Consider the following 17,171-nt stretch of genomic DNA (forward strand, 5'->3'; position numbering starts at 1 on the left):
TGTAGGAAATCAGGAAAATAGGCTGACTATGATTTATCAGCATTTTAGGTCTATTATTTTACATTTCAACGGCATTTCTTTGACCAGTTTAATGTATTTTAATTATAGGCCTATTTCACACGTTCTATAAAATCAATACATTCTGGAAATCATCCCGCGACCCCCCCCCCCTTGCTTGTGACTCCTCTAGAAAAACTAAGCACAAAAACATTCAGAATGGGATCTCTGAGGAAGGGAGCTGGCATTTTTTTCTGAGGGAGTGGCCAGTGTATCCAGCTAACTTAACTAAACCTGCGCTGGAGCAGGTTAACATTTTTCGATCTGTTGCCATAGTGATTTGACCTGCTTCGTGGATCCGGCTAACTCAGTTAGCCACGTACAGGGAACGGGGCCCAGTACTGCTAGTTACTGTATCATCTGCCGCCTCTGCATTGATCGTTCCTTATTCTATGATAAACTGTTTTATAAACAACTTTGCTCCCATCATTAAAACACCCTCTCTTCTCCTTGGCTCCTAGTCATTGGTCGTGGAGGGGAACAGATCAATAAGATCCAGCAGGAGTCCGGCTGCAAGGTTCAGATTGCCCCAGGTACTGTGTGACCTTGAGAAGACCCCAGCTCACTGATACAATGGTTAACCTAATCCTTAAGTTAACATGTAACTTTTTAAAAGTCTGTTTTAGGCCTGTGGTTCTCCTGAGTTGTACATTCACATGTGTGTGTGTGTGTGTGTGTTTGTGTCCAGACAGTGGAGGTAATCCAGAGAGGAACGTCACTCTTACAGGGTCCCTCGACTCCGTAGAGTAAGTGTCGCGTATCTATATATATATATATATAATGTCTAATACCATTATGATATTTTTACTGACAAACATGAATCCACACATCTATATTTTGATACCCGTCTCTTTTAACTTCTCCTCCCCAACTAGGAAAGCTAAGATGCTACTGAACGAAATAGTGTCTCGGGGGCGGGGTACGCCCCCCTCCTTCCACGAGTCTAGCAGCAATGGGCAGGGTGGTGGTGGCGGCGGCGGCGGCGGCGGTGGCGGTGGTGGTGGTGGCGGCGGCGGCGGTGGCGGCAGCGGCACGGTGCTGGAGATGATGATCCCTGCGGGCAAAGCCGGCCTTGTCATCGGCAAGGGTGGGGAGACCATCAAACAGCTACAGGTACACTGACGCACCCTACTGTGGCCATCAAACAGCTACACTGACACACACCCTACTGTGGCCATCAAACAGCTACACTGACACACACCCTACTGTGGCCATCAAACAGCTACACTGACACACATCATACTGTGGCCATCAAACAGATACACTGACACACACCATACTGTGGCCATCAAACAGGTACACTGACACACACCATACTGTGGCCATCAAACAGCTACACTGACACACACCCTACTGTGGCCATCAAACAGCTACACTGACTCACACCCTACTGTGGCCATCAAACAGGTACACTGACACACACCATACTGTGGCCATCAAACAGCTACACTGACACACACCATACTGTGTCCATCAAACAGCTACACTGACACACACCATACTGTGGCCATTTAACATCTACATCAGGGGTGCCCAACCTTTTTTGAACCAAGATCTACTTTTTAATTTGCCACCTAGCCGAGAGCTACCAGCCCAAATTTGACCTACTCTCGGCTAGTATTAGTAATACCCATTCAATATGCACATGACGGAAAATATTATATGGCATATATTTTCTGTCATGTGCATATTTTTGTATTTTATTTTTTTATTATTTTTTAAACAAACATATAAACAAACATGACAACACACAATAAGATATACAAGCATTAATTGTCAGGGCACATTTTAGTTAGTTGTCTTATATAAGATATACCCCTAATACCTGTTATCTAAAAAAACCTACACACTCAGCTCAGCTCGAACCCCCCCCTCCCGGACCCCACCTTGAGAAGTACCTCCACTATCCCTCGCACCTAACCAGACACTACCATTATAAGCTAGCTTTTATTCTCTCCACCACTTCTAACCACATTGACATTTTGGATTCATTGAGACCCAGAATTCTTGCTGTAGATATTTCATGGTAAATTACATCGAGATATGTAAGAAACCAAACTTTACGGCACATTTTTTCCGGTTGAAACCAGCGTGATGCGATCAGCTTCTTAGCTACTGTGATACCCGATAAAACCAATCTCTTTAGCTGTGGATTCACTGCAAACTCAAAAACATCATTCAATAGTAATACCGAGGGGTGTACAGGTATATTCCAAGATACGAGTTTTGATATTTGTTGGGTCACATCTTTCCAGAATGCCTTAACTGGTGAGCAGTCCCAATACATGTGCATAAATGTCCCTTCGTCCCCATTTGTACATTGGGTGCATTTGGAATCTTGTTTAAGCCCCATTCGGCACAGTCTTATAGGAGTCAAGTATGTCCTGTGAATATAGTTAAGATTGATTTGTTGATGATCCGGGTTCCTTGATGTAAGTCGGACATTTGCCCAGGCTCCTTGCCAATCAAAGTCATTTTCCAGGTCTGGTATATCCCTCCTCCAGACAGAGTCAAGTTGGAGGGTTTCATACGAGGACGTTAGTAATTGATGATAAAATTCTGAAACAAAACCTCTCGATGTCTCTCTTGAGTAGAAGAATTTGTGGTATCTGTGGTGTTCAATTGGTCTGTCTAATGGAACACCGTGAGACTTCAAACATAGCTCTAACTGTTTGTGAAAAAGCCATGTGGACTTGGTGAGATTAAATTTTTTGCGTATTTCTTTATCACTACAAAAACCCTGTTTGTTAAAAACATCCCCTAATGAGTGTATGCCTTGCTCTTCCCATATAGGGAATCTTATAGGTCGTTTTCCAATTAAGAGTGCATTGTTATTGAATAAGGGAGTATGATTGTGCCATTTTTGTGGGTTAGGATTTTTTTTCTTTTTTTATTCACGCCATATCCGGATCGCATGAGTAATTATGGGGCCAAATTTTCGTTCACAGTGCTTGATTGGTAGTTTTAGTGTATGCTATGTCATGTGCATATTGAATGGGTATATAATATGATATTTTATATATCATTGTAACAGTGTAGTGTAGGAATTACAAGAATGACAAGACTAACTTCTCACGTTGGGCATGCAGGCAGCATGACTCATTTATTTCACACTCTGCATACACACTGACAACACACACACAATTCAATGGGCGTGAGAAAACATATGTTTACATTGCCAAAGCAAAAGTGGAACAATGCCAAAGCAAAAGTGGAACAATACAATACAATCAAAACAAAAATGATATATGTACAATTAAAAGGGAATAGGAATGATGTGTAAACAGAGCTGTCACATTGCAACTGACAACACACAGTCAATTAAATTCAAAGAAAACATGTTTACATTGCCAAAGCAAAAGTTGAATACAATCAAAAAACAATTCCACAAAAAGGCCCGTCAACAGTCACTGATAGTTCTCCTTTATGTTTTATTTTTTTTTAATTAAATGTCAGTCTCTACCTTAGTGAGAACGCTGGCACTGGGAAGAGGAAGCTAGTTTTTCAAAGTCTGGGTTGTAGGAGCAGTGTATAGGAGCCAAAGCACTCATGAGTTATACCTTATTTCTATTGGCTTAGTTGCCTACACTGTTAAAGTCTACATTTCAGAATACAATGGGGCTTAGCTGTATATTTAGGTTATTGTATTATATGAATGTTTATGTTTATTTTTATAACCTTACATTGAAACGGCATTAGGAATATTGATTGGATTTAGATAAAGTCATTGAACCGTCTTTGTCATAGAACATTCTAGAACATTTGTGATGTCACAGTATGATGTCATAATCAAACATTCTAGAACATTTGTGATGTCACAGTATGATGTCATAATCAAACATTCTAGAACATTTGTTTATCTATATATATGCAACAATTCTCTCTCTCTACACTGCCGGAAATTCAAATAAGAAGAAGAAGAAGAAGATCTCAGTGCTGAGCAGTACTAAACAGATGGAATAAACAACATAGATTGAAGCCTGTATTTCTAGACCAGGGTGCCTTGCCTACCGTTTTGCTGTGGAAAGAGCCGGCAAGTTGATTTACGGCTTTCAGGTGTGGAGGAATTCTGTCATGTGTTGAGTGAGTCGGCTGTGATTTTGGAGACTGGGAAAATACAGTTTTCTTACCTTGTAGTAGTGACGTGAATATTTCATGGCAGTAAACAGCCAAACAAGTTTTAGTTTAGGAAAATAGCTTTAGGATCACTTCTGTAAAGAAAGACTTCGCTGTGGAGGAGAAATAAACCATTTGGATATCTTTGTTTTACACCGGAGCGGCTGTGGACATTATATTTCTTTATCAATGAACGTACTACTCACGAGTAAGCAACTTTAACCAGTAGAGTGGACCGTCGGCCCTCATAAGCAGGTTGCAAGCCTCAGGCAGTCCACAAGAATGTCATCTGTCATTGTGGTTCTGTACTTTGACTTGATGATTATGTGAGAGAAAGCAGACTCACACAGGTAGGTTGATCCAAAAAATGCTGTTAAGTTCATGGCACATCTCCTGAGGTTGGGGTACTTCTCAGGCAGCAGTAGCTCCCAGAACTCTGCCTTCATCCCTTGTGTTGCCCTGGCTTTAATCTCAATTTCAGTTTGAAGTGTGAGGATCTCGTTCTCCACAGCAAGGCTGTCCAGATTAAACCGTGTGGCCACTTTGGATGTGATGTCATCCACATCTACAGTTCCAAATGAAAACACATGTAGCTTGCAACAGGTTCAAGTATTGAAAAGTCTGTGAAGCGCTTATCAAACTCTGACAAGATGCTTTGAACTTGCTCCTCATAATGTGCAATCAAACTGTGCTGTGTCCTCACCCTGACGTTGAAGTTCTGCTTGCATGTGAGGAAAGTTGCGTAGGTCACTGCGTTGCAGCCTTCTCGCCCACATGGTGAGCTTGCTTTTAAAAGCATTCACTGAGCTGATCGTGTTTATTACACAATTATCCTTTCCCTGCAGCTCTAAATTCAGGTTATTCAGCATGCCAGTGACATCGGTTATGAATGCCAAATTCAAAAGCCAGTTGTCCTCTAGATGTGTATATTCGGCATGTTTAGCAAGCTTGAGAAACTTTAATTTCAGGCAGCAACTCGCTGAATCTCTCCAGAAATGTACCTCTGCTCAGCCACCTTACATCTGTGTGCAGCAGCAGGTCGGTGTGCGCTGCCCCCGTCTCCTCCATATGTGCACGAAATAGCCTCCTCTGTAGGCTCCTTGCCCTGAGCACACAATCTTCATAGCGATATCCATAACTTCCTTCATATTTAAAATTTTAGCACACAGCACTTGTTGGTGAATTATGCAGTGGTAATTAAGGAAGTCCGGGAAAGCGTCGCTTTTTTTGCACAGTCCGATGAACCCATTATTACAGCCAACCATGGCTGGTGCACCATCGGTTGTAATGGAGATGAGTTTATGGAGGGGCAGTTTGCTCTGCTTAGCGAACTCCGTGAAGGCTTGAAAGATGTCTTCACCTTTAGTGTGTCCTTTAACACATTAACTGTCACGCTTCTATCCATCAATGTATGATCACTGCCACCAGTCTAAGCCTATGGAGATGTTCACCTTCTGTGCAGGGCTATAACTTTTTAAATTGTATTGCTAAATTGACATTACTATGGCCCATTCAACATCGATTATCTATCATGCAGGATGTAGGAACGTTATACTTTTTCATTCATATATTTAGCCCTGCCACGATAACACATTTTGCTGGGCGATTAATTGCCCCCGAAAATATCGCGATAAGCGATATTATTGCGACCGGTTAGAGAATTTTTTTGAGAAATTTATTTCCCAAAACCTTTATTTTGAAGCCCACCGCTCCGTCTTTTCCGGTGTTTAAGACTTTTATTTTGAAGCCCACCGACCGGACCGGAAGTATTGTTGTGATTATCCTAGCCGACAACTTGTCTCGTCCGGTTGTGTTTTTTAGTTTTAACGTTAGCTACTAACGTTAGATGCAGCTACTACAGGCAATCAACGATGAGGAGGAAGCGTCAAAGCAGTATTATAATAGAATAGCTGTGGTGCGTAGGCACTGCAGCACGACTCGAAAACGACCTGTTATAATAAATTAATTCATGTTTAACTTGTCCCCGTCTCCAGTCCTTTGACTAGCCCCACCCGTTCATTGTAAACAATGATGCATGTAATTGTATTAACGTTATTCTGTGTTATTCTAACGTTACACTACAAATAACGCTACTTGGTTAAAAGGAGCAACACTATTGAGAAATGTAGTTAAGCTATGTGGTGTTGCCCCACGGAGCTCCTGTGCTGTGCTGTAGTAAGGCCAGCGGCCCGCCTCCCAACACGGACAGTGACTGACAAGGGGCACTGGTTCCGCCTCATTAAAACAAACGCGCAAATAGCAATTAATCGCGCCCGTCAAAATCATTGCATTCATTTAAATTATCGCGGCAATTAATCGATTTATTGCTTATCGCGGCAGGCCTACATATATTCATACGAAAATACCATCTAGAATATAAGTGTTTTTATCGTTTTCTGCAGTAATTCCTAGAACGCAAGTTATAGGCCTAAATGCATAATATAGATTATCGATTGCAGTTTATTCACGATACACGCTATATTAAAAAAATCCAACTGAATACGATCCTAAACGTTATGACTCATCATGCGCGGATGAAAGGGGGGGGGGGGTCGTTTATAATTCCGTGATCGTCAGTAAATGCTTTATGTAGTATGGGTGATATATTGATCAGAGCTGTTTGCATTGAAAAGAATAAACAATCAAGCTGAAAGTAACGTTACTGTCCTCTTACCGTTTGCCGATGAGACTGGAGGAAAAGGATCCCACTTATTTGACGTTGATCGACTAGATCCATTTCCGGTTTGTATGGTGCAATAAACGCCCCCAAATCATATCGATTATTGAGTTATGGCAGCGATCCATATACACGGATGTGTCTAGAGTCCCGCAACAATATGTGACTGCCGGACGGATTTCTGTGATGCACCGAGATCACCAGAGATCTATTTCCGGTTGTGACTCGCCCGATCATCCACCAGGCGGCGGTATTGAAGCGTTGCACGGTTGTGCCGAGTCCCACTGTCTCAGCCGAGGCTGGGTGGCGGAATTATGAATACCATGGCGGGAAAATTAAATATGATCTCTAACGTCGTACGCCGTGGATTGGCGGAATTCGCATGATCAGCAAACCCGTCGTAAGCCGTTTATGGCGGTGGATGTGTTAAGAGGCAATATGGTGAGCAGCTCTTCTTTTGCGCTCATGTCGTCAAAGGCCATTCTAATGTAAATGCAGAGCTGTGCCACATCTACCATATCAGTCGATTCATCAAACTGCAGGGAATAACACTCATGTATTAATGTCCCTCATGAGTTGCTCGTGAACATCTTCGGACATTTCCTCACAGCGCCGGGTCACAGTATTACGTGACAGCTGAAGGTCTTTGACAGCATCCATAATCTCTTTGTGATACTTGTAAGCCTCCTCCCACTCTTCATGGAAATTATATGTTTTGGTCTTTTGGCTGCTCCGGTTCTGCTGGTGGTGGTCTTGCTTGCTTGCGGTGCTGACGCTGGTGCTATCCGGTAGCTCAGTGCCGAGTCCTGCCAAGCACACGACTGTGCTGTCGGCACCAAGCTGATGGCGTTGGTGCTGCTGTCTGGCGGCGGCAGCTCGTCGGAGGCGGCGTTGGCGCTGCTGCCTGGCGGCGCCAGCTCGTCGGAGGCTTCTGGCGCTGGCGGCAGCAAGGTCTTGCTGGCGTTGTTGAAAAGTAGCGTCCTCTGAATGAACCTCTTCTTTGCTGGTGCTCCATTCGTCTTGCAGTTTTTTGAGTGACTCTAGGTTGGTCTCAGGCCCTGTCCACACGAGCGCTGGATTTAATGTAACCAAAGTTTGAAAAAAATAAACCTCTGTCCACACAGGTGAACAACCGCATATAATTGCGTACTCACGGCGGCTGGAAAACCAGCAAACAGATACATGTAGTACAATGTCAAAGCAGTAGGCGGCGATGTTGTTCAGACATGAAGGCCATTTCAACCAATCAGAAAAGGTTGAACGCTCACTACACTTCCTGCTTAGAAACACCATAGCCGCCATCTTTAAATGTCATTTTGCCAACGGAGGCTATTTTTCAGCAAAGAAAGAAACTGCAATAAAAGTGCAATAAACAAACGGATACATTCACTGTGTTCTGCCTTTCATTTGTTGATGAAACAAAACCAACAGCAACACAATTTACCACCAAGAGCGGATAGTTTAGTCTCTCAAAAGACTGCCGGTGTTAGCTACATGCTAATGTAAATGGAATTATCTATGTATACTATATAGCTTAAATGCTAACGTAATGTGGTAACGTTAACACTATGAATGGATGCAAACGTTATTTAACACATTGCAGCATGGTTACAATACAATACGGCTCAATACAAACAATTGTTAAGGGGATGCAGTCTGGACTGGGTTCCCTATAACAATAACTTGACAACACATGAGTTTAGTTTAGCCGCAGCTACAGCTACTCTGGTCGGGTCAGGAATGAGACAACAGACATCAGTCGATCACACTCTTCAACAATACGTTTCGAACAAAAGTTTGTTACAATCATTTTCATATAACGCTACTTGGGACAGCTCTGCTGTAAACACTGGTGTAGCTGGCTCTGCTCTAATCTCTACCCCGCGCTCTGTTGCTAACTTGCTATTGTTTGACAGTCTGCCGTGAACATGGGAAATAATTGCGACAGCTCTGCTGTAAACACTGGGAATAACCTCGGTTGCTATGTCCACACGCACCCGCAAAACCGCACAACTTCACCCTGGACTCCGGTTTTCAAAGACCGGGGTTGCAGTGTAGCAAACCCCCGGTTGTGTGTGGCCGAACAGTGCAACTGCGCACATACAATCATGGTTATATTAAATCCAGCGCTCGTGTGGACTGGGCCTCGGAGCCACTTTTATACTGTACTTGCCAGGTGATGGGCCCTGACCCCCACTCCTGCCACTCCATGAAGACAAAGGCATCAATTTGCATCCCTATGGGTGAGGCTCGCTGTACGGCATGTAGACGGTATCGATTGGCTCAGGCTGAGGTTAGACTAGTGTATTCCTGGCGTTTTTTTATACGTTTTTGACGACGTATCATGTCCTATCTACACAGAAACGCGTTTTTTGGCGTTTTTTTGTGGATACGGCTGAAACGCAAAATTGTGTTTGCGTTTGGAGATACGCAAAAAAAACGCCAGGAATACAGCGTGTAGTCAGCACGGAGCAGTTGTTGCGAAAACGCCCATGCGCAGTAGATACCATCTGCGTGCCCTTCCGGTGACAACAGTGTGTGTGTTTGGGACAGAGCTCCGTGTCCCAAATAGCTTCAGCTACCATGTGTTGTCAAGTTATTGTTATAAGGACCCCAGTCCAAGCTACAACAGTCTGCATTCCCTTAACAATTGTTTGTATTGAGCCGTATTGTATTGTACCCATATGCAATATGTTAAATAAAGTTTACATCCATTCATTCTGCTAGCATTACCGATTGCATGAGCTGGCTAACGTGAGCTATCAGGATTCAGACCCTGTTAGCTCAGAGTTCTACTTCTTTCAACTTAACAAGCATTAAACAAAATGGCCCAGTCATCTATTCACCTTTGTTTAATACACACAGCGTTGTCTCTAATGTTATCTAACTACTGATAGCTCGCGATATCATCAGTTTCGTGCTGGCTAAGTAGCGTGAGCTAACGTTAGCTTCTAGCCACAATGCTATATTATTATAATGGCATACTCCATTGACGTTAGCATGCAGCTAACAATGCTACCGATCGTTTTTAGACTAAACTATCTGCTCTTGGTGGTCACTTGTGTTGATGTTAGTTTTGTTTCATCAACAAATGACAGGCAGAACACACAGTGAATGTATCCGTTTTGTTTATTGCACTTTTATTAGGCTTTGCTGAAAAAAGAATTGCTGCATTGAGTGAGCAAGCAAGATGGTGGCGCGGCATAGGCGCCTGCCTTATTGACATTTCTTTGCTGGAGCTTCCACCAGGAAGTGTATTGGCACATTCGTTCTGATTGGTTGAAATTGCCTTCATGTTTGCCACCTACTGCCACCTACTGCTTTGGCAGTGTACTACATCAGTGTGCTTGGCTGACAAAAACGAAAAAAAAACGAAAGTGTGACTCAGGCGCACGACGTCGCGGCGATACGCATAAGAAAACAATACGAAGATGATACGAAAGGTGTAACCTCTGCCTCAGGCTACCTGACTGCCTGCCCATCCACAGGACTGCTCGAACGTTTTTTGTCCTCCTCCAAATCAAATTAAATCGAATCTACCGGTCGATCGAGGTCAACTGGTTGGGCACCACTGATCTACATGTACACTGCACGCACACATCATCAACCCTTTAACTAGAATTTTAACTATTTTTTTAAAGGGGCAGTTTACCCAAAAAAACATTTCCCCTCTTACCTGGAGTGCCATCTATCCATCCAGATAGTTTAGGTGTGATTCACCTAGTTTTGGAGATATCTGCCATAGAGGTTTCTGATATGAAAAACTCAAAAGCAACATCTCCAGTAAACATGACTGTTACGCAATATAATCCACAAAATCTGTTCATAACGTCTGTGGATTATCTTAAACCCCTGTGTCATGTGTCATTGCTTTTGAATCTTGCAAATGTATTTAGCAAATGTATTTAGCTTTGAGTACCATTTACCCCCATTGTATTGGAGTGAAGGTAGACATCTCTATGGCAGGCAAAAGGGAAAATGCTTTTATTATTATTTTTGGATGAACTGACACTTTTAAAGAAGGCTAGGCAAACTGTTTGACATTTGTCAGCTTGTCGCACTTATAACACATTGGTTATTTGGTGTCTTAAAGGTTGTCTCTTAAACACCTGTATCTGTTCCAACAATGACAAAGTTGTTTTGTAGGTATTACTAATGGTATTTTAGAGTTTATTTCTGCACATGCGGGTATACTAATTTAGCATCCAATGAAATGCTTTCTCGAATGACATTTACAGCACATTGTAACTAAGCAGCACTCTGCCAATGCAATGTTAGCCTGCTAGCTAACATTACTAATGTTGTGTGATGTTGCTAACATTTTAACTTGCTAGCTAATCGGTCGACCGCAATGCACATTCAGTGCTATTGGTACTGCTACTGTAAACATCAATATCTACGACTTCCTAGCTTCCTGTTTTTACAGGAAACTCATATGTGGATTTATATTCTGCTAGCCGATTTAAAATATGCGTATGTACATTTGTGTGTACGTATGCAAGTATGGATATGTGCAGTTATGTATGTGTACACATACTATACCTAAATGTAAAGTGACCTTCTTTGACACCATAAAGTATAAAAAAAAAAGATATATATATATAGTGATTCACCGATGTGAAAATTGTGGCCGATACGATAACCGATATTAACACTTTCAATGCCGACGACGCTATATATCGTTATTTCATGCCCCCCGTTGAGAGCCGACAATGCTAAATGTCGCTTTTATTTTTTATTGGCAATCTGTTTTCATATTTCATCAACCGAGCCACAGCAGCCTCTCTCTGAGCTCCAATGGGAAAATACCGCCCCTATCGTCTATCCCTGTGTAACTGCACCCCATTCGATTACACTGGTGGATGTGTGGGGGGGGGAGCCTCCTCGCTCCACTATGCTGGCTAGGGATCTGATGAACAGGGAAGTGATCGCGAGATGGAAAACAACCTGGAATATATATTTACAGTAGCCAATAATCAATCAATAAACGCGATTGATATTTGGAATGGCGATCAGGAATTGGAATAATCTTTTTGGAGAACATCTGATCTAAGGTAAGGAATCTATGTTGCCAGTTTTAGGATAATCGGATCTGTTTTCACAAAGATATCGGCGTGTGCCATGTGTGTGTGCACTGATCAGGAAATTAGATAATAGGATTTTCAGATCGCTTCTATAGCGTGCATAAGTACACATATACTATCGATAATCTAGTATGTATTTGAAAACGTTCATAAATAGGCCAAAAAATTACGTTTCTAGTGTGTTCGAGAATATTCCAGTAAATGTCATTTTTTGACTGAATCTTTCTATTTTCCTGAGAATTTCAAGAAAATAAGGGCTTTTCGAAATGCTATAAAACGGAAATGAACCGATTAAAAAAATATATATAAAAATAAATAAATAAATCCGTTTTGGCAATGTTGACTGCAAACAAGTCATTGATAAGCGACGGGCAGATTAGACACATAGCCATAATTTAAGACATAGATTATGCGTTTTTAACGCTATCATTGAAGTGGATGCTGGCATCCACCACGTAAAGGACGACATCCCCTGCCGGCTCTGAAAGTGTTAATATTGCTGTTCTGGCCGATACCGATATTTACCGATGTCGATATATCTGTATAGAAAACACCTTTTCTATACTATTTTCCAAAACTTTTTATTTTGTAATTTTCAGAAATTACTGATATTTTGAAACTATTTAAGGCCAAAACATGGTAAATTCTTTTTTAATATATCGGCCCTATCTTGACATCGGACCGATACCGATGTGTAAAAAAAGAAAACTGCCATATCGGCCGATATTATATCGGCGGCTGATATATCGTGCATCACTATATATATATTCTGCTAGCTGTTTCTTGGGGACTAGTGTCCTATTTCACTACCGCGTTAACTATTTCAGAATGCATATTGCTGTGGCGTGGAAGAGCGACAAATGTCACTTGCTGTCAGTCACGACAAGTAGAACTGTAGACGTTGCCTTTGTAAATTCTAACAATGTTTCTTCCCTTTCAATTGTACTGGTTGGTGAGCAAAACATCTGCATCCTTTTATTTTTATTTACCACATCTTTTGTAAAACTGTCAAAATCCCTGTTAATTTTGACTTGGGATCACCCCTTCTCCTGGTAATGCAATAATGAAGTGGGGTTATTGACTTGGTACCTACACTGTGGACATTAATGGGTTATGGACTTGCTAACGAGTCCTAGAGGACCCCTATGGGTGGTTCTTCAGTGGGCCGGTAGGGTTATTGACATGGTACCAACACTGTGGACATTATGGGTTATGGACTTGCTAGACTCTAGAGGACCCCTATGGGTGGCTCTTCAGTGATCAGATGTAAACATGGTGCTTGGTTGTCTCGTGCTCCAGGAGCGTGCTGGTGTGAAGATGATCTTGATCCAGGACGCCTCTCAGGGACCAGACATGGACAAGCCTCTGCGCATCATCGGAGACCCCTACAAAGTTCAGGTAGGACCATGAAATCATCTCATTGTTTAAAGGATAACTCCACTATTTTGGGAAATTAGCTTATTTAACATCTTCCCTGGAGTTAGACAAGAAGATGCATACCTTTTTTGTCTCTGTGCGTGCATTTTAGCTTTGGGAATAGATGCTCCGTTAGCATAGCTTAGCTTCATCACTGGAAGTGAGGCAGGACAGTAGCCTTACAGTGCCTTACAGTGTATTGCAAGGTCTGACATTGACCAAACTTGATATGCATGACCTTGGTGGGCTCTAGGTCAACTCCTGAAAAGGGGGTCAATGTCAGACTTTGCAATCAAAAGTTAGGGGGCTAATAACCCTTGCCATAATTTCAGTGCGCCCCTAACTTTTGATTGCAAGGTCTGACATTGACCCCCTTTTCAGGAGTTGACCTAGAGCCCACCAAGGTCATGCATATCAAGTTTGGTCAATGTCAGACCTTGCAATACACTGTAAGGCACTGTAAGGCTACTGTCCTGCCTCACTTCCAGTGATGAAGCTAAGCTATGCTAACGGAGCATCTATTCCCAAAGCTAAAATGCACGCACAGAGACAAAAAAGGTATGCATCTTCTTGTCTAACTCCAGGGAAGATGTTAAATAAGCTAATTTCCCAAAATAGTGGAGTTATCCTTTAAGCGACGGCAATGGTTGGCCGAGGGTAGCGCCGCTAGCTCCCAAAGCCGAGGAACCTTCTGGCAAGACCTACGTGCAGCTGGCCAAAGATGTTACCTGCACGTCTGGTGACGCGGACAACGTGTTGGTATGATGGTAGAGAGAGGAGGCGTTATTTTTTTTGGTAGCCGCATTTTGCGGAGACGCTCTCTGATTGGCCACTGACTGACGCTCTCTGATTGGCCACTGACATGTGCGCCCAATCGCGTGACGAGCTGTGTCTTTGCCCATTTCCGGGTCTAACAGCCTGCAAACTACCTAACGCCTAGTTTTATCACTAGTTAAGCTTAGGCGACTCTTTCGAAGTTGGTTAAGGTTAGAGTTTGGAATCAGGGCTGGTGTTCCTTAACCAACTTCGAAAGAGTGCCTACGCTTAACCAGTGATAGAAAACAGGCGTCACACGATTGGGCGCACATGTCACATAAAGTGGCCAATCAGAGAGCGTCTCCGCAAAATGCGGCTACGAAAAAAAAGAACGCAGAGAGGAGTCTAAGACGGCCTTTAGCCTCAGTGTGTGTGTGTGTGACCCTGTCCTGTCTTTCCAGCAAGCCCAGGAGATGGTGGAGGAGATCCTGAGGGAGAGGGACCACGGCGGCTATGGAGACAGGAACGAATATGGCTCTCGTGGAGGAGGAGGAGGAGGAGGCGGCGGAGGAGGAGGAGGCGGCGGAGGAGGAGGAGGCGGCATAGAGGTATGTGTATGTATACGTTTTATTTTCAACTTCAACACAACATCAATATAACACAACAACAATAATAATAATTATAAAACGATAATAGATAATAAATGTGTTATTTATAAATCAAGACTAATAATGCCAAATACAAAATAAAAATGCCAAGTAAAAATAATAAAGATATCACAAACGACACAAAACACATTTGGGACCGCCGGATCCCCCAGGACCAACACCCCACCCGCCACTAGATGGAGCTCTTGACTAACTCGGCCACAGTGGCCACAATTCTATACCTGCTTGTCCCACCCCAACCCACCCGAGCAGTAAGATATCTCCAAATATATAACGTCCAGCAATGTCGGGGACCAATTGATTACCGTGAGATTCTCAGGCTCTTTTCATCTCAGCAATATCGTTTAGCAGTATTGTTGCCGTGAGTGGAATCGATATGTTACAGATGCCTGAGCGTTTAGCTGTTATAGATTTCCAAAAAGGGGCCACTGGTGGGCACTCCCAGACCATATGCATATACGTGGCTCTTGGAGAGCATAGAGTGCACCGGGAGCCGGCCACCAGTCCCATAGAAAACAGTTTCCTAGGTGTGAGATGCGTCCTATGAATATAATTCAAATGAATTTGTTGGTGATTAGGGTTGCGGGAGGCTTGTGTATGTATGTTATAGATAGGGCTACCGCGGTATTGATGTTTTCCTTACCGCACAAATTTGCAAAATATTTCCTACCGCCGCGGTTACCACAAAAAAATAATTAAGTTTGAATGCTTTTTTTTTTATTTTCTTTTTTTAGTAGTCTACTCTTTATAGCATATAGCCTGCCTCTAGTCTATAGCATATAGCCTGCCTCTAGTCTAAATGTATATCTTTAGAGGATGACTTTGCAGCATGAATATTGTTTGGGATTCGGCAAGCACGCATTCGTTATTGATAGTGAAACACGGATTCGAAGTCTCCCCTCTGGTGGTGCGCCGTTCACTCTGTGTCGAGGGCAGGGGTGGTAGCGCCCGGCGGTTATCCCCCCGACCCTTTCTTCTTCTTATTATTATAAAGTTACTACTTATGATTAACAAAGGCATTCGTTTTGTGGCATTAACATTATATAGTTGCACGTTCAATAACATCAGCGTATTTACCGGACCATAGCAAGGCAAGCATGAGCGTGCTGAGTTGTGCCCATTCTGCGGTCTGTTAATAAAAGTTTTCAATCAGACAAGTGTATAGAACGAAGGGCTTTTATTATAACATTCGTTGCAGTAAAATCATTATGCCTCGTTTAGTACTCCTGAGGAGCGATGGTAGTCCACTCTCGTTATTAGCCTTGTTGTGAGCTCTGATCAATTGCTGACATTCAGGAAGTAAAAAACGAATATGTGCTTGCCGATTGGTGGTAACAGCAGAGGCGGGTGCAAGCGGTGTGACGTAATTGGCAGAATCGACTTGTCAATCAAAATTGTTCCGTTGCATTGCTTTGGTTGAGAGTATTATAAAAAACAGCTGTGATTTGGTATTCAGCTAAACTCTGCGGTGGGCGTGATGTAACAGCGATACCGCGGTAATGCAGTAACCGCGGCAGCTCTAGTTATAGATGCATGTTATATATGTGCATTATAGATGTATGTATATTAGGCCTGCTGCAATAGTCTGTGATACCAGTCTTACAGTGTTCAGCCATCCAGAGACCAGAGTACATTACTTGCCCTCTTCCACCGCTGGTGTATGCTTTTTTTTTTTTGGTGCCTGATTGTTGCCATACATGCTCCACGGTGCATGTCACCACGTATACGAACCAAATCTGAAACTACTACTTCTTATGTCCCTTGTGTGATTGGTCAGGTCCCAGTGCCTCGACATTCTGTGGGCGTGGTGATCGGCCGCAGTGGGGAGATGATCAAGAAGATCCAGAGCGACACTGGGGTTAAGATACAGTTCAAACAAGGTAGGAGCCTCTCATTGGTCCTGTGGTTCTGTGAACCTAAATATGATTGGTTCTCCAATAATTTTTTTTTTTTTTTTAACTGACCCATTATGTCCAATTGGACAACATGATATCGGCATGTTCTTGTATCATGGCTTTGATGTTATCTTTGTGACGTGGAGTTTTCCATACGGGTTTAGTTGCATTGTTCTTATTCGTCTATGCTGTTAAGATGACGGGACCGGTCCGGAGAAGATGGCTCACATCACCGGGCCCCCTGACCGCTGCGAGCAGGCCGCCCAGATCATCAACGAGCTGTTGCAGAGCATTCGAGTCAGGGAGGAGGGACAAGGGGTACGTAATACCCACAACACAATACACATAATCGCATGGACACGCACTCTTCTACACACACATAATCACATGGAGATGCACTCTTCTACACACACACACACATAATCACATGGAGATGCACCCCTTCTACACATAATCACATGGGCACACACCCATCTATACACACACATAATCACATGGACAT

At 42.9% G+C, this 17,171-nt stretch overlaps 1 protein-coding gene across 1 annotated transcript in view; it reads left to right on the forward strand.

The window, feature by feature from the left end:
* The window catches only part of LOC311240797 (far upstream element-binding protein 2-like), a 41,978-nt gene that overhangs the window by 12,007 nt on the left and 12,800 nt on the right, over positions 1-17,171 (forward strand). Inside the window, exons 6-12 of the mRNA XM_084329382.1 lie at positions 519-590; positions 746-803; positions 933-1,170; positions 13,234-13,332; positions 14,568-14,714; positions 16,552-16,654; positions 16,866-16,987. Coding sequence (XP_084185508.1) covers positions 519-590; positions 746-803; positions 933-1,170; positions 13,234-13,332; positions 14,568-14,714; positions 16,552-16,654; positions 16,866-16,987 — 839 coding nt within the window. The remainder of the gene's footprint in view (positions 1-518; positions 591-745; positions 804-932; positions 1,171-13,233; positions 13,333-14,567; positions 14,715-16,551; positions 16,655-16,865; positions 16,988-17,171) is intronic.

The sequence above is a fragment of the Notolepis coatsorum genome, assembly GCF_963971535.1.
Source record: "Notolepis coatsorum genome assembly, chromosome: 14".
NCBI classification, from domain to species: Eukaryota; Metazoa; Chordata; class Actinopteri; order Aulopiformes; family Paralepididae; genus Notolepis; species Notolepis coatsorum.